This window comes from Simochromis diagramma, unplaced genomic scaffold, assembly GCF_900408965.1.
Source record: "Simochromis diagramma unplaced genomic scaffold, fSimDia1.1 OVJJ01000302.1, whole genome shotgun sequence".
NCBI classification, from domain to species: Eukaryota; Metazoa; Chordata; class Actinopteri; order Cichliformes; family Cichlidae; genus Simochromis; species Simochromis diagramma.
Window position 1 is genome coordinate 13,548,890 of NW_024386792.1, and position 18,977 is coordinate 13,567,866.

Below are 18,977 nucleotides of genomic sequence, written 5' to 3' on the forward strand. Positions count from 1 at the left end.
GTCCGTGTTGTGATCTACCCTCATCTTGCTGTGTGTTTTGTCCATTTGCCAGTTCAGGTTATTGTTGTTTTCAGTTTATTTGTATTTCTGGTTTTGCTAGTTCTCTGTTTGCCTCCTAGCTATAAATCTGAGTTTGAGTTTACTTTCTGCCTCCGAGTGTCTGCACATTGGGTCCTCCTTTCTACCACTCCTGCCTGCACACAGCCCTCACATGACACAGACAGCATGAGCAGGGCACCAGGTCACTGATTACTTACACACAGGTAAATGGATTGCTGACCACCTCTTAAAGTTGCTCCCTTATTAGGGTCCAGGTAACTCAGTGTTGTACATAAAAACTGAGAAAAAGTATTACTCCCGTTGTAAGTACTACCACTTATACATTACGCATTAACACACTCTCACATTTGCCAAAATTCAGTTTGTTTTGTTTCTGTAAGGATTCATTCCTTATAATTTAGAGGGGTTTCAAAGTCAAATGAACATTCTGTCCTTAAAGTCGATGTGTCATTTGGATGGCTAGGTGAATTTCACCTTGAAACGTACCACCTATAAAACATTGTTGCTTAGGTGATTGATGGCTGTGGCCTCTTGCAGCAGAGTTTATTATTATTAAAACAGTCTAATTGATCAACTGATCAAGCAGTAGAAGGAAACGATAAGAGGCTGATGGAAAATTACTGGCTTGGACAAAAACCAAAAACAGCCGAAGCAAAAAATTAGGTTTCCTGAAGTAAGGACAACAACATGCCCCTTCTGTCAGAATCATTTAAGAAATTAATGAAAAACAGTAAAGGCAGATTTCTCATAGGAAGAATTCAAAATTCTGACTGGAAAAACAAAAACAAAACATTAACAGAAAAACTACACTTGCTTTCACGTCTCCTAATATTATAACTGTGTTTTGTTTTAAACAATTAAATGTTAACAATTAACACTATTTCAACTTCACTTTCTTGTGTTGTTAAGATCTGCTACCAGGTTACCATTGTTCTTCATTCAACCAAACAGTCACGGTGTCCATCATCACAAAGCATTTTCTTGATTGTAAAATTATGCTGACAAATAATTTTAATAAAATAATCCACCCATTCTTGTTTCTACAGGGTGGAAACAGATGTAGCAGAACTTGAAGCATAGAGCCCACTGGCTGAAACCAGGAAGGCCTGGATTTACAATCACAGCACAGTAGAAAATAAATAGTTACCACAAGCTTCATAATGTTGTAGGTGTGTGCTGGGGGAAATGAATTGTCTCTACTCAAGAAACACCAACACTTCAGTCCTTAAACTTGAACCTTAAACTGTGGCACATTGATGGTGTATTAGTTTACAGCACATGCAACTATATATTTAATGGCCAGTGTTGAATAAGACACTCTAGTCGGCAAATCAAAGAGGACAACACAAACTACACCTGTTGTGTAGCTTTGCGTTTCCCAAGCATCTCCTACCAAGAGTCTAAACTGTAGTTCTTGAGTAAAAAGTCTTCATTTCCTGTTTTGGGTGAGTTTACTTGTGATTGTAAATTGGCTGTAAATAAGTGGTATTGTTTAAAGTATATATACAGAATAAAGTGCCCTGTTAATGTGTAGTTAAATGTTTTTTGTCATCTAAAGCATTTTGAAGGGTGCTGTTGATACTTTATTAATGTGTGATGCAACATTTTACTGTTATTCCATGTTTTTCCTGTAGCACACAAACATCATGGGCCATAACCATCTTCTACTAAAGTTTGGTTTCCAAAATGCCAAACTTTATAGGATTATACTGTGGATATTGTTATACTGTGCCAACTCTTTCTCGCTCTCTGTCTCTGTCAAACACACACTGCAAGATTTTCATTGTGAGTAACAAGAGCATGACAAGAGCATTTTGGAAGCAAAGTTGGAGAGGCAAGGCTGAGATTATCTGAGCATGTGCAGAGGAGAGATAGTAGATAAAGTGGGAAAAAGGATGCTGAATATGTAGCTGCCAGGCAGGAGAAAAACAGAAAAGAGCGCAGAGAAGATTCATGGAGGACATGCGGAGGACATAAGCTGAAAGAAGAACACCTTGCAATCGACAATGCATGCGTGCTTCTTTATCAGTTGCTTTGAGTTGCAAAACTAGTAACTGAACTGTGTAGATGGCTTAAATGTGTTTTTCATAACACACAAACCGTCAACCGCTCACATCCTATTTTAATGCCCGAAAGGCGCGAATCGGCCAAATGACAGGCAACAAAGCCATCTAGTGGCAGACTTTGAGTGTAGGAACCTATCTGTTTGTAACTGCTCTGAAACGCTTCAAAGCTACGTGTTTTAACTTTGAGTCATAAGTCGCTGTTCTTTCTCTGCTTTTCATGAAACCCTAAAGTACTGAAGGTAATAGAAAATTTAAACTCTAAAACAGATTCAGAGAAACACGCATTAATAAGGAAACACTTTTACGCATTTATAAACACGCATACACATACGCGCACACGCGCACACAGCAATGTTATTTAATCTGACACCTGCAGCGCAGTCGCAACTCCACACTGCGTCGCTTACTGGTAGTGAAGATGCTCTCACGGACTCTTCAGTGTCAGTAACTCCCAGAGGAGCTGCGTTATTACCACTGAGGGCGCAGAGCGCGCTGATCCGCGCACAGAGAGAAACACGACGGTTGTGCTGGAACGGATTTAACAATCTGATTTCTTTTACAGAAAGAAGGTAATTTAGGATTCGGCTGCAATCTGCTCCAGATGTTTTTACTTGGAAAGCCCACCCTGTCATAACGGCGCCATATCTTAACTTGGATGTACTTTTTGATTTTACCCCATGGATTTTTTTAACAATACAAATTTTTCAATCGATGGCAGCAATTCAACAACAGGTAGGTTGAACAGTATTACAGCCCAATAGACCTACGTTGTTTGAGGTGTAAATCGTCTAACATTAATGTAAAACAAAAACAAAACAAAACAAACATAAAATGATGCTTCAGTTTTCCTTTCTTGTAATTTTCTTTTATCTTCTGTTATTTCATATTATCTTGTGTTTTTGAGGTCTGAAAACCTATTCCACAAATTCACGTTAGAGCGCATAACTATTTCCCAAATAATACGTTTGAAATGGAAACATGAATAAAGAAAAACATTAGTGCAAGCCTAACTAAATTAAGGCAATAGTCCCTCACATGGTGCAAAAAACAAAACAACTACAACAAAAAACATAAATATACTGACATAAATATGTTCTCAAAACAAGATTTTGTAAGTTTGAAACACAAGAACAGATGTTTTAGACCTCTAATGATATCTTTAGAATAATATTGAATCTGTTGTATTTTGTTGTATTCCTCTCTGTCTTCGACTTTTGCTGCATTAGTAAAGCAAAAAAACCCAACCAACCAACCAAACAACCAACCAACCAACCAACCAACCAAACAAAAAAGGCATGCAGACACCATAGGCAGATATATACACGTGTAAAGCAAATAGATCTGCCTGGACATGAATTTAAATTTATTAAAATTCTTACTTTTATTATGTGGTACTTAGATATACTGTATTTCATGCTGTATCCGTACAGTTCTAAATTGTATTTTTGTGTATTTTTAAGATGTAAAGCTAATTTGTAATATTTCCACATTAACTGCTGTTCCCCCCTTTTTTGGTCTCCAGCTGAAGATGGTGCTCTTCACTGTGGTGCCATCCTACCTGTCATCTTTGGCATTATCTGCTTTCTGGGCATCATTGGGAACTGTATTGTCATGTACACCATTATGAAGAAGACCAAGTGTCGAGCCAAGCAAACAGTTCCAGACATCTTTATCTTAAATCTGTCAATTGTTGATCTTCTCTTTCTTCTCGGGATGCCATTTCTCATTCACCAGTTGCTGGGCAACGGTACCTGGCACTTTGGAGCCGCGATGTGTACGGTCATCACTGCGCTCGATTCCAACAGCCAGATTGTCAGTACTTATATCCTCACTGCAATGACCTTTGACCGCTATTTAGCTACTGTGCATCCCATTCGCTTCAACTATGTCCGCACGCCTTGTGTGGCTGTGTTGGTCATTGGGCTGGTGTGGGTTTTGTCCTTACTCACCATTATCCCTGTGTGGATGTATGCCGGCCTGATGCCTCTCCCAGATGGGCTAGTGGCCTGTGCTCTGCTTCTGCCTGATCCAGTTACAGATACATACTGGTTTACACTTTACCAGTTTTTCTTGGCCTTTGCGATACCCTTAGTCATTATCTGTCGGGTATTCTTCAAGATCCTCCAACACATGTCCACAAGTGTGGCGCCTCTGCCTCCACGGAGTTTGAGAGTGCGCACCAGGAAGGTGACCCGGATGGCAGTGGCCATCTGCCTCGCTTTCTTTATCTGCTGGGCTCCTTTCTATATCCTCCAACTGGTGCACCTGGGGGTGCAGAAGCCGAGCATAGCGTTCTCCTATGCCTATAATATTGCAATTAGCATGGGCTATGCTAACAGCTGCATTAACCCATTTCTCTATATCATGCTTAGTGAGACCTTTAAGAGGCAGTTTCTTAGAGCTGTACGGCCAGCTCATCGGAAGTTCCGCGTGGTGAACCCGAGCACCACAGATGGTGGCAGTGTCAGTGTGAGGATGGTACCTGAACAGGCTCAGCAGGAGCCAGCCTGCAGGGAGATGATACCATCCAACGTGGCTCCAGAATGACTCCATGGATAAAAATATCTGTTATTTCATTATTTTGTATCTAAGCAACTGGTCATGGGACAGCAGACGAAGAACAAATTTTCAGAGCATCTGTGAGGAGCAATATTTCATATCAGTCCTAAATGATCCTTGATTAATTACATATGCATTTGCCAAGCACAATTCTGTTGGTTTACACTGTTGTTGTTGTTGTTGTTGTTGTTGTTGTTGTTGTTTTAAACTCTTACAAGTGTGCTGCTCTTTATTAATTAGCAGAAACACAGTTGATTCGTTTATTCAAAAATAGAAACCAGTGTAGTCAGAAAGGGATATTTACTGTCAATATGTGAACTCACTGAAACACATATTTAATTAATATGAGCTTGCACATCCACAGCCAAGGCAAATATTAGCTTTCTTATTTTGTTATTTTTCTTCTTCATATACAAAAGCTGTTCACTTCACCCCCAAGGGGTCACCACAGCAGATGGATCAGAATATATTTGGCACAGATTTTATGCCAAAATGCCCCGTCATTTATCTAGACTCGGGACCAGGAGGAGTCCACCAGCTTTTGATGCCCTGAAAGTGGATTTATGTCTCCTGCTGCTCTTGAGCAGGGTTCTTTCATGTGTTAACCACTACAACTTAGAGCTTCTCATTCATATGAAAACTCAAGTGAATAAAAAAAAAAAAAAAAAAAACATCTAAAGAAAATAAGGTTTTAACCCAGCAGTGATCACTTTACCTGGGCAACAAGATGAAAATGCTTGCTATGTTTTCCTCTTTGCCTATCTTTTACACCAGTTGTTAATGGTACTTTTGGTTATTATGTGTATTTATGCTATTTATTTATATTTATGCTCGTGGAGTAAAACAAAATTCAAAGTCATGTTAAGCTACTGACCAATTTAAAAATATTATTTTTTGTAGCACTTTATGCAGAAATATTTAATGCTGTGATCACAAAAATCGACCACCCTTGTTAAAAACTCATGCACAGGGATGATATAAAGTTCTGGTGCGATTTCACTGTCATTTTACAACGTTGCATGTAGCTTTGAATTTTATTGTTATGCAACTGAGAGCTATGATCATCATCATCATTATGAGGCCAAAGAAGAGGAAAACACTGTGGAGAAGTGAATTAAATACAAAGAGACTTTGGACATGATATTACCAAACATCAAAAGCTAACAGTGTTTACTCTTGAGGAAGGGCAATGTGAAGAAATGTAAAGTTTTGTTAGGATTCAATAATAATTCAAAGCCCCTGATTTAAATGAGGTGGTATTTTGGATGAATTAGCATGTCAAATATTTTTAGGTGTTGTTCATTTTGTTTATTTTTTAATAAATTATATTGTATTTTAGCTGTCTTTGTTATTGTATTCTATCTTTGCTTGTGTGTATGCTGTAAAAATATTCCAACTCGGGGTTTCTCAACCTTTTCTACACTGTGACCCAGTTTCCAGAAACTGACTGGATTACAGCAATTAGAGGTGACAAGTTGTAAGTTGACATACCTCCCTGTAGGGTCCAGAGACTGAGGCTAAGAAACTCTGGTATAACTGTTGATCTTGTCATATTCTATATGAACCAAGAACAAGCCATCATCATGTCAAACTACTGGCTACAATAAACTGTGACCCACCCTGTGATGTAAACATTGACACTTACATACAATATGTTTATTGCAACAGAAATAAACACAATTTGCATGAAACTATTAAACTGGATTAATTTACCCGTGTGTGTGTGTGTGTGTGTGTGTGTGTGTGTGTGTGTGTGTGTGTGTGTGTGTGTGTGTGTGTGTGTGTTATAGATATATTGGATCACTAACATGTGAGGTACTACAATTCCAGTTATTCACAGCTCTAATACAGCTTCCTTAAGATGTTTTGCTGAAGCTCAAGGACAGATCTTGAGTTTACTTTACATCAAAGAAAATCTACACAAGAGCTGGAATCAAAAGCTTTAATAACCTGAGTTTGCTCATTAATGGATAAGCAAGTAACCAAGAATAGAGACTTGGATTGTGGACATGAGGACACGCTGGAGCCCAATACAAATCTTTTTTTGAACATATATGATTTATCTTAAACTCCGCCTTTCATGTTCCAGACTAATTTTCAAAAAGGCACAAGCTTAATTATATTGTCAGAACAAATTAATATTTTGACATGTTTGAAGACTTAATTACCACTAATGCATCCACACGTCCCGAGGTGTAATTGTTTTGTGCTCAAAAAGCGAACATAGTTATTAGACTTATAATGAAAGGCCATTGTCTACTGCATCTGCCCGCTGCTTCACTCCCAGATATCTGTTTTCATGAACTGAAGCCTCATTTATTTTCCACTAAGCTGTGGAATTCAGAGTTGTTCTGCAAAACTCTCAATATTGTTCAGAATGGAGCATTATTACATGTTCATTAATATTTTCCTCATTAATACAGTGTAGCATAGGCAGCACAGTCAGTGCACCTCAGCTGGTCTGATAATACTCTGGTACTATGATTACTGACTGTAGCATAGTCAGTGCAACTACGAAGAAGAGTAATATTGGCATATTAATAAATGTGATAAGATACAAATTTACAAAAACACTTATTTCTACAGGTAGATAAAATAATATGCAGGTTTTTCAGTGATGTTTTATATACTGTAGATGTGTTTTTGTGTTTAAAATCTGTTGCTACCAACAATACTTCAACCAGTAATGTTTGTAGCACTGGGATGAGAAAACATTAGCATGAAAACAGCATGATTGACAACCTTTGTTGTTGTACTAAGTTGAGTATAGTGTGTGAGATAATGTTGATATCTAAACCCCATTTAAATCATAGCAAGTGAGGTAGGTAAGCTAAAAAGACACAATTTAAGGCTGGGAAAACATTGCTGTTTCAATTAAAATTTGTTTAATTCAAGACACAATGTTTTTTGAGGGGTAAAAATCTATTAAAAATGTACTAAATGTACCAAATTGTATTTCTCTGCAGCATTTACTAATTTCAGCATCAGTGGCAGCTAAGATACAGTGATTCAAATTTCGAAGTAAAGCCAGCTTCTTGGTGATTATTAAATGAAAATCATGAGATTATAGAGATAATAAGCCCTCTTTTTTTGCTGTTTTTCTTCATAGTGACTTTAATTTCTGGGCTTTTAATTTGAAGTTCACAAATGAGCTCTACAACCTTGGATCATTTGGAATGAATGAAATCTAAGAGGCTTTAAGGGCCCATTATATTCACCACTGTTGCCCTCATGAGTGGCATGGCAAAAGCTGCACCGGTCCTACACCTCTCAATTTTTGTAACCTTGCAGGAGTGCCACGGCTGGCACCACTGGGTTAAAGACATAAGTCGATTTTTACCAGCATTTTAAAAAACAGGTCAGTAAAGATGGTTTGTTCCATTAGAAATCAGAAGTTCCCAGTCGGACTTCCTCTCAAGTCAGAAAGTATGAGCATCCTCCCCCAACCCTGACAATGCATGAGTATAGATGTATAAATTCATTAATCACTTTGTTGAACTGTTTGCTATTGCAAATATCTAATCAGCGATTAGCGACTCAGGAGAAGGATTCAGGGGTTCAGGATATCCTCAACAACTCACTTTAGTATCACTGTCATCAGACATAAGTGAGCTTCCCTGAATCATTCTGTCATGATACAGCTGTGTGGCAGGCAGGATGTAGGACCCAAACGCAAAACACTCAATGGAGGAATAAATTAAAGAGGCTGCTTTATTGCACTTGCATAATATTCACAACAATAAACTTGCAAAAACAAAACAAAACTACAAAATTGGAACTAATAACAAAAACACTGGGAAACCTGGAAACTAGGGACGAAGATCTCAGGGAGCAGGGAAGGAGAAACACATAGCACGGTAAGGGGACAACGTGACACTGACAGAGAGAAACACAGGGCTAAAATACACTGAGGGAAACCAGGAAATGAGACACATGAGGGCGGCACAGCTGGGCGCAATCAACATGACGAGACCAGGGTGAAGCAAAACTAGACACACTGACATAAGACAAAGCACTGTCAAAGTAAAAAGTAAAACAGGAAGAAAAACACAGAAACACAGACTTGACACTAAACAAAGGGAACACGGAGCACAGAGGCAGGAGTCACATTAGACACGACTGACCAGGGAACAAGAATAATAATAATAATAATAATAATAATAATTAAAACACTGGGTCACCCACCCAGGACCGTTACACACTCGTATCGTACGTTTAGATTAGAAAAATGTTTCCTGATGGTTCTGGATTTCTGCTGCAACATTCATATGGTATGGTCACAACTCACTGGATATTTACTCTAGTTTCAGATGAGCATTGTTTGAATGCCGTAGCCTACCTGAACATTATTGCTGACCATGTCCATGTCTTTAGTGCACAGTGCACCTCTCTTCTGGTGGCCGCTTCCAGCAGCACACACCATCTCACAAAGTTCAGATCTCCTAGGACTGGTTTCTTGAGCAGGACAAAGAGTTCACTGTACTCAAATGAGCTCCATAGTGGTTAGATCTCAATCTAATAGAGCACCTTGGGATGTTCTGGAATGGGAGATTTGGATGCATAGTTGACAAATCCGCAGAAGCCGTGCTATCATGTAAATACAGACCATAAACTCTATGGCATGTTTCCAGCAACTTGTTGAATTTATGGCATGAAGAATTAAGATGAACTTTTGCGAGTGCTCGCAAAACTTATGCAAGATCTCGCAAATGTTTTGGGCACATCCTTCAGAGGCTGCCAGCTCAAAGCCGACCGGGAGGTTGAGGCACGATGTGCCAGGAGTGCGGGCCTCGACGTCTCCGAAAACGTCGGAGCACTTTTGGAAATATGTGATGTCTTGATAAACCGAGCAGATATTTGAAATTTACACAACTACATTCACGCCTGAAAATATCTTAAAAGTTTATTTTGTGACCCAGAAAGAGTAATATTAAAAATAAGTAGCTGCCGCCATTGCTAGAAACGAATTGGCCGGGCCGCGCTATGAATTCTGGGATAAGTTGGGTAACAAAGGACTCGGCCTTCAAATGCGACCTGCGAAGGATGCAGTCTATTTTGCGAGATCTCGCAAAAGTTGATCTTAATTTTTTCTCCCATGTCCCTTGGCTCTGTACTGTCTATTCTTTACTGCTAAAGGCAACAATAAATATTTAAAAATATATCATTACATACTGTCATAACTCTGATTCTGATGATCTTATAACTATAATTTTTCCATCCTTAGTGCTATAGATGATGAACAGATTTCTCTCCACTCTAAAACCACCACCACATCATCCAAATCATCATTTTCAAATGGTGGAATCAGGATTTGTGGACACAGATAAATGTTTGTTCTTGACAATATAGCAGCAGATACACAACAGTATGGTTACAAATATCCAGAGATATAATGCAGTTGCCCCCCCAAAATTCACAATGCCTTCCAGGACTTCACACAATAGTTGTTTTTTTAAATGTGGCTTTTGAAAGGGAGTGTTTGACACATTAAGTGACTACTTCTCTGTAGTAACAGTGAACATTATCTCCTGCTGCTTCCTGATTGCTAAACCAGTAATAGTTAAGTGATGTCACTTACCTCTTGTCAGATCTGAAGACGTCGTTTTGGAATTGCAGCTTCTAAAATTGCCAGTGATGACTAGACTGATATAAGTGCTGTCAGAATATTCTCTTGTTAATGGAACCAGAAGTTTAATCTTATGTGTGAAAGCCAATGAACAACTCCAAATACAGACTTCTTCAAATCGTGAAACAAAAGAATGAAAAATAATAAATCAACAAACTAAAATGTTGTTTCTCTGTCATACAAGTGACTTACATAAAGCATTCATCAACTGCAAATGTTTTGCTAGCTGTTTAAGTTTTGGTATACATCAGTGTGAACTTTTCCTGCGCTGCAGACAAATAAAGTCAGCAAAGCAGTGCAGAGCAGTCAATGCTGACTTCTTCATCATGTTGAGAACAATACATTTTTCAAACTAAGCAGGCAAAACACCAAGCCATTGGCTGATCAAAAAAGCAAATCAAGATCTTGCTTTACAGTGCAACCCTAATTACAGTTAATTACAGTTAAATTAATCATAACACCAATCTGTAGAGCGGAATTTGCAAGTCCATAAAAACCCTAGAAAAAACAACCCCATTAAATTCATGAGCCATGTCAGTTATTACAAATATTTCCCTTATGATGTTGGTAGATGAAAATGAGAAGATCAGAAGTCAGCAATATTGAGTGTTTGTACAAAAATGTTTTACTAAACATTTGACAATATTTTGCTGGAAGAGTTGGAGAAAGGGTCAGAGAATCACTCAAATCTGTAGAAAAAAAAATCATGAATAGCAATCCATCCACTAGGTCCCAGAGGTTTCCAGTTGTCATGGTTTTACACACTATACTAGCTGTACACATTTAAGTATCCCAGGAAATTACACAATGGTATGAAGTGCTGCTCAAGTAACTGTTATAGACATAGCTAGTGACCCATGTGTGTTGGGTCTGCATGAGGAGTGTTATGCACTCAATATCTGTCCATGCTCTGCTGACTAAAACACAGTGCACAACTGATGCTAAATGCTAAACAGACTGTTTCACTGAAATAGTCAATAAGACATTTATTTCTGGCATGAAGGGGTAAAGTTACTGCTGTATCTCTGTACTCTGTATTTCATGCTAAAACTTACCACACACTCAAAGGCGCTTGCAAAGAAAAGCGTCTGGACTTCTTTAAGTTGCTTGAAGACGTTTCACCTCTCATCCGAGAAGCTTCTTCAGTTCTAAGGTCAAATGGTGGGGAGTCCCAGATTTAAACCTAGTGGGAGTATCCCCCCAAAGAGGGACAAAAGGACCCCCTGATGATCCTCTAATCGCCTGAGCCAAGGTGTGAAAATGGGTGTGGGTCCCTGGACCCACCTTCTCGGATGAGAGGTGAAACGTCTTCAAGCAACTTAAAGAAGTCCAGACACTTTTCTTTGCAAGCTCCTTTGACTACAATGACCTGGATGACTGAGAACCTTCACAGACATCTTACCACACACTCATTTTTTTCCAGTCTTTCACATACAGAGAACAGAATGGATGCTTTTAACTGGGCGGAGGTGGGGTGGGGGGGGATAGTTCAGCATTAAATATTAGCACCTACTTCCAGTGGGTACATTTACAGTATATGCCCTGAGGGACAAGGCATAAAGGCCATTACACTGAGAACATGAGAAGTGAAATTTATATGTATAAATAATACATTTTTGCAACTTTTCTGCAACAAACTGAAAAGTAGTGGAAAATACATTTGAAGACACAAGCTTTATTTTCCTTTTGGCTGGGAGTTAACATATACACTGATCAAAGACTATTACGGCTTTTATGATGTAATACTATGGGAAAAAAGCTGCTTCATGTTACGCTTTTTATAGCCATCTCTCTCTTTCTTTCATTTTTTTTCTTTTTTGCTTTGAACAGGCATTGAGGCCTTTAACAATGTACGAATAAGAGTGAGATTTAGAAGAAAGAAGAAAAAAAAAAACAGCAGGCAGAAAAACCACATCCCCAGCACCATCATCTCCTCCATCACATCAGCTGCACTCTGAGCCTTTGTCATTGGCTTCTTAAGAATCTATCCATTAATGAGGCCATGTTCAGGTGCCTGGCTCACAGCATGGTTCGCTTTACTTCAGCTTTTTTCTTTGCATGCAGCTGTTTTCAATAGGATAAATATATAAAAACAGAAGCAATTCTGAAAACCCCCCAAACTCTTATATACCTGTTTCTTTTTAACCCGTTTTGACAACTACTCATCTGATGTATGTCAGATTTGGCAGGACAACGTGTAATTCTAGTACCAAATTTGATGAAACTCAGGTGGTCTCATTATCTGGGTCTTTTTCTGTTGGTGGTCAACCAGTGGCACTGATGTCTAATTGATGGTAGACTTACAATTATGAATTGGTTAGACTTAGGATAGCAGCCAAGAAAAGCCAAGCTGATGACAGAGGTTGGTGCTAATTTGGAAAAGTATCTTTATTTCTATCCATCTGTTCTTCATCTACAGCATCTTAATTGGTATTCAGCTTCACATATGTAAGACAAACATGTTGGGACATGAGCTCGAGGTTGTTTGGATGAACAGTCCTCATATGCAGAAAAAAATGCTTTGTTACAATTGCTTCACTTATTGGAGTTATTGCAGCCTTCTTTTTCATATTAAATAAGCCTCTTAACCTTAAGGTCAGCCACTGCGATTGGCCTTGTAATCGGAAGGTTGCCGGTTTGAGCCCCGGCTTGGACAGTCTCTGTCGTTGTGTCCTTGGGCAAGACACTTCACCCGTTGCCTACTGGTGGTGGTCAGAGGGCCCGGTGGCGCCAGTGTCCGGCAGCCTCGCCTCTGTCAGTGCGCCCCAGGGTGGCTGTGGCTACAATGTAGCTTGCCATCACCAGTGTGTGAATGGGTGGATGACTGGATGTGTAAAGCGCTTTGGGGTCCTTAGGGAATAGAAAAGCGCTATACAAATACAGGCCATTTACCATTTCTAATAACTTTAATTCTAATACCAGAGCTTGCAAAAAGTGCATTTTTTACCAAAGCTCAAATTGCAAAATTGGAGTGTTCATTGATGAAATAAAAACAAGAAATTAAATATTAATTAGCATACATTAGTTTGAATGCATATCACATATGCCACTTCTGAGTTTTTCTCTTTTGTAATTAATTGTGAAATTAAATTATTTACCCAAAACTCACATATTAAGGATGACACAATCCACTTTAAAGGGTACATTTTAGTGGCAATTTCTTGTACTGACACACATTTTTTGTCCCAAATGTTCATCAGTCATGCTACATAACCTCAATATGGCGTCTGATCTTTCAGCGTATGTCTCCTGTCTACGTTTCTGCTGTAAAAAAGAAAATAAAATCCATAAATTAAAAGCATTGTCCCACAGGTAATAAAATCTTCAATTTTAAAACTTTATATTTTTTTTTTATTAAGCATTTAAAAGTGGCTTACTGAAGACCATAGTAATAAATAACACATTTTTATTGTACTGAAAAATAGAATATGATATATCAAATATATATATAATGTACCATCATGTACAGAGGACAATTTAAGCAGAAACTGTAGTGAAAACCACCTTGTGCAATGCAATGGAAAATCCCAAACACTACACCATGCAGGCTCTGCGTCCATATTTATTCATTTATTTCTCTCTTACACACACACCCGCGCGCACATATCCCCCTCTGCGTGTATCCACAAATATATACAGAGATTTTACTTAGAAAATGTAGAAAAATTGCATATAAAAACATCTCTTACCACATAAAAGTGCTCAGTTTGATAAACACTGCATGTATGTGGCCACATGTGGTTTGAGAGAAGCAAAACAGACTTAATGTTTCAGACTCACATCTAACACACCGGCTATTTCATTGATAGTTGTAATATACTTTCACAATGTATTTAGATGTAAAGGGTGAGAATTTGCAAAGGTTTCAATAACCTCCTGGGCTTTATGCCAGTTTCACTGGTTGAAAGGAAATATTTCACACATTTTACTGTATACCACAGGCCACATTGTAAGAATCTTTGCATTTGTTATGTTAAATACAAAGGAATACTTGTCAGTCTGCTGAGGAGAGCATGTCTGTAAAAAGCACAAACCTGTGTCATTTTATCAGCTCTCTAATTAAAGCAATTTCTGCCTTTTTGTTGAATGTGCTACTTGTGTGTTTGAGCAGTCTTTGTGAATTACTGTTGAGGACATAAATGCAGCAGCCATCATCAAAACAAAGCCACCACCAATCCCTTTTGACATTTCAGAAGAAAACGAAGCCTGCAACTTTGACTAGTTGAATGTTGGCACAATTTCTTTCCCCCCTACCAAATAAAGAAATGCAAACGAATGTTAAAAGGACCCTTAAACACCCTTAAAAAAATAAAATATTTTAAAGCAAATACCGACAAATCTTATCTGCCATGTCAAGTTATATCTCTTACCAAACTTATAACTAATCAGCACTAAATTATTTGTCGACATGATTTTTCTTTTGGCTCAAAACAAGATCTGCAGAAGTGAAAGCCCAGGCAGGCACCTTCAAGGCCACAAAACATAGTTTTGTAAACACAGAGAAAAAAAACTACGAAAAGCAAAGAAAATTCAAACATTGATGATAGGAATTTAAAATGGGAGTATAGGAACGTGGGTGGGGGTGGGTTGGAGTGATAAATGTGCAATTAAGCGCCTGACATCCCTCACGTAGCTCCTGAGGAAGGAAATAGTCTTCACAGGTAAACTCAGATCTGTCCAAAACATTTAACACAAACACAGAAGTATTCAGAAGAGCTACCAAACCCTTGCATCAGATAACTTATTTGTCAACTTAGAAGTAAGTGACGATAAGAAACAGCTGTTTGCATTTTTGATAACGACATAAAAAAATATTAAATCCAGTGTCTGACTTGTAAACGAAACAATGACAGAAAGATCTCTCTATTTGTGACATGTGCATAGAAAACCTACTTCCATAAGAGTTTGCTTTAACTCCTCGATTGTACTTCAACATTCGGTCCAGCGTTTCGACATGTGGCATCTAACAGAGGCACTACGACAGGCTACCTATAGCAGCAAATGAAGCTTTTAGGCCTCAATCTGTTTACTTCAACCGTATATACTTTTCAAAACACAAAACAAAATCACACAATACTCATGGTCAAATGTGCATAAGCTCTTAGATGTACCTTTCCACAATCTGACAGACTTCTGCTAATAACAAAGAAAACCTCCTTCTACCATTACACAGACACAAATAGAAAAGCTTGTTCCATACTCTAATATGGGCTCTCTAATATAACCCACTGATGTAAAGTTATAGTCAAGAAAGAAGGAAAAAATAATTGCACATGTGTATTTGGCATAAATATAAGATTATTTGCTATCAGGATAGCCTGATAGTTTACTAAATATTATCATTGGTTTTCAGATTTTAAGATTAAGTAAAAGTAGACATTTTTGTACAATAAAAGAGATACTGCTTTTTAATTCCTACATAATAGAAGAAAGCTGTATATTCATGGTGATTATAAATACAAAGAGAGGATTGCACTAAGGTATTTGTTCAATAATAAACTGGATTTTTGATAGAAATACTTCATCAGAATATTTGGCCATTCATAATCTCGAAGGCTGCGGGGGTGAGCACCAAGGTGCTGTTGATGTGAAGTCAATAAACCTAACATCAAATTATATTATTTCACATTATGAAAGGCTTTTTCTAACTGCAGTGTGAGTTTATGTTGATCTGCAGGACAGCTAGATAAGGTGGATTAAATAATTATGCTGCGTTCAGATGTTTGGAAGTTGCCCTTGAATTTTTTTGATAAGCAGTTCGCTCTACTTTATATTGCCCAAATGCAGTCCAACTAACGATTTAAATAAGAAGGATGTTTATATATTTGAAAAGGTAGCAAGGTAAAAAAAAAAGTCTTTGTACAAAACAAAAAGAGAGTGTGATAATATATATTAATATACTATATTGCCTCTACATATAAAACATGTGGACAGGCAAAATATCCAGAACCATTAGGATGGATTTAGGCTAAATTAGCTATTTAAACTAATTAAGCTAAATAAGCTAAATTAGCTTAGCCTAAATAATAGAAATTAAAGTTACATAAAATTCTTGTCCACTATGTTTTTTTATGTATGCATTTACTGTGCCACACTTAAAAAATAAACAAAAACATTACTTCAACAGTAAATAGACATTAAATCTATAAATAAAGGAAAATGCATATTATAATGCATACTCTATTTCTCTTCTATAGATTCATAGAATAGATTTTCTTTACTTAGAATAACAAACACTGCTCCCTAACCTTACATGCCTTGTATTTTCTGTCCGTTTCCCTACTGGCCAAATAGTCACTATTTCATAAGTAAGTAAATGTCATGTTCTGGTAAAAAAAACAGTCGCTATCAAAGAGTAACCAGTAATTTTGCAGACCTTCAATTTTGGAGGTACATTAATCAAAAATGATTCGCAGAGAGGCAGAATTTTCACAGCTTCACAGCTTCAATAAGACAGGATTTTGTGTGTCCACATTATTTTGGTTTTTTTTAGTAACAAGCAGAAGTCACTCTCTTTTCCTTTGCTTTTTGTGGTCCTCCCCTCCATGAATGGTGACAATAAACTGTTGACAGTCACCGGTGTTAGGAAAGCATGGGAAACAATTATTTAACATTATGGAACACGACGAGGTGGGTACATGAAAGTAGCAATAGAAGAAAACAAACAGTTTAATATTCAACTGTTATTACTAATACACTAAGGGATAGTGTATTCATTTAACATTTCACAGTAGACAATAGTGTTTTTAAAATGTTTGCTTAGTCAGCTGTAAATCACTGAATCAACTGCTGCTGCACACTGGGTCATTTAGGAAAAAGAAAGAAAATCAATCCTTTAAAAAATAAAACATACTGTGCTTTAAAAAAAACATTAAAAATAAACAGTTGACATTATTCAGAGATTTAGGTCTCAAAGCACCACCGTTTATCAAGTAGACACAATACATTCTTATAAATGAACACAATCAGTGTGTCTTCATTCTAAGCAGCAACCGTAAGAGTTCGAAACAGAGTGGCGACTTCCAACGCTCACACTACATTAATAAGACACATATTCGTACAGTATGTTTGTAGGTGTGCTGCTGCGTGCTTTCAGTTCTAAACTGACACAAACCAATTGGTCTAAACTGCATATCGGCTGATCAGGCACTTATTTGGGTCGTAGAAATAGAACGGAGAAGGACTCTCTGTCATATTTAATGGACAGGTCATATCACCTAATTTTGCTCATTAATGTCCTCTTGAGCATTAGAGGACCTTTCATTTATTCTGTGTCTTACATGGAGCAAACTACTTGACTCTGTTAATTTTCCAGGAACAAAAAAGGCGTATTACTGTGAATGGAGCACTATTGCTTAGATCTTGGAGATTTCATGTCCTTCACTTTCTTTCAGGAAAAAGGCTTTATGTGTCTCTGTGTTAGAAGCTGGACTCGGGGACTGTCTTTTTGCGCCCCAGTGAGGTTGTGCTGTAACGAGTCCTCTGCAAGGTGCCGTGAGATGGTTTGTCGCTTGTCAGACTGCGTGATGATGCTGGCGTTGTTGACATCCCATTACGGTGCAAAGATGCTGTCCTACGCACGCTCTGCTCTGCTTTTGTTGGGATGTTGGTGGAGCTCTGTGAACGTTTGATTTCGGTTGCTTTGCGCCCCACCTTACCGTTTACCTGCTCATTAACCACATGGCCTGAGCTTTTGGACTTGCCTCTTTCTTCTCCGGTTCGGCCTCCTGCTGCTCCATTGGACAGTGATGGCCTCGACAAGGTCCTTCTGCTTTCTTCTTCAACTACTGCTCTCCCTGACTCATCCTCAGTGGGTTTCCTTGAATCTTTATCCTTCTTCAGGAAGCTACCTTTAAAGAAGGACAGTATTCCGTCATGGCTCTTAGGCACGTCTGCTTTCTTGTTCTTAGAGTTTTCTTCTTGTGTGCTGTGGCGTTCCCTATCAGCCCTGTCTCCCCTTTGTCTTCTCAGAGTTCCATCTTGGAGACTGGGTGTGCTGTAGCTGGGCTGAACTCCAGTACTGGATCTCCGTTTTGTCTCAGTATCCTGTGAAGATTTGGAGGAGCTCTGTTTTCTTCCATCCTTCCTCCTTGTTAGAGTGTTAGTGCTGGAGCTGCTCCTGATATTCACAGTGCTCTCATCCTTAGCCTGGCTCCCCTTGCTACGTCTCAGACTAGCTGCTTTATCTGATGGCCACTTCTGGCCCTCTGGGACCTTTAGAAATGGCGGCTCCTCCCCCATCTTACCCACACAACTTATACTTCCAACGCTAGACGAACGAACATTGGCTGCAACACGGCTCTTTGCAGCTTCCTTTGTGCTGCGTGGTTCATTCATTAATGTCGCTATCGGATCCTTTGTGCACCGGGGACGCCGACCAGATTCCAAGTACTGTACTAGTTCTACAGGGGCTGGATCAGGTTCAGGGGGAGGGACTGGGTCAGGTTTTCGTCTGTCCTTGGAACCAAAGGACCAGCGCATTGGAAGCACTCTGCTCAAGGTATCCTTGTTTTTGCTGGGGGCTCTCAGGCTCATGCTGCGCCCCTGAAGACCTCTGACAAATGGCCTCTTCTCAAATCCACCTGGCATTTATGTAGAGAGGGAAATATTTTAGGCTTTAAATAAAAACCAAACACGTTTAGACAAATTGTAAATAAAACACAAGT

At 38.5% G+C, this 18,977-nt stretch overlaps 2 protein-coding genes across 2 annotated transcripts in view; one reads left to right on the forward strand and one right to left on the reverse strand.

Moving 5' to 3' along the window:
* Window positions 1-801: 801 nt before the first annotated feature.
* mchr1a (melanin-concentrating hormone receptor 1a) lies at window positions 802-7,564 on the forward strand. The gene is made up of 2 exons (XM_040024676.1): window positions 802-2,858; window positions 3,649-7,564. The coding sequence occupies exons 1-2, from the start codon at window positions 2,804-2,806 to the stop codon at window positions 4,671-4,673; spliced, it is 1,080 nt and encodes a 359-aa protein (XP_039880610.1). The 5' UTR covers window positions 802-2,803; the 3' UTR covers window positions 4,674-7,564.
* Window positions 7,565-13,700: 6,136 nt separating this feature from the next.
* Window positions 13,701-18,977, reverse strand: part of usp43a (ubiquitin specific peptidase 43a) — a 125,496-nt gene continuing 120,219 nt past the window's right edge. The window contains exon 16 of the mRNA XM_040024678.1: window positions 13,701-18,893. Within this exon, the coding sequence (XP_039880612.1) occupies window positions 17,731-18,893 (1,163 nt within the window). The 3' untranslated portion in view covers window positions 13,701-17,730. The remainder of the gene's footprint in view (window positions 18,894-18,977) is intronic.

Excerpts from the sequence above, each read along its gene's own strand:
- mchr1a (XM_040024676.1), top strand. The coding sequence starts at position 2,804 with ATGGATTTTTTTAACAATACAAATTTTTCAATCGATGGCAGCAATTCA. Across the intron at positions 2,859-3,648 it reads TGGCAGCAATTCAACAACAG|CTGAAGATGGTGCTCTTCAC; the intron begins GTAGGTTGAACA and ends TTTGGTCTCCAG.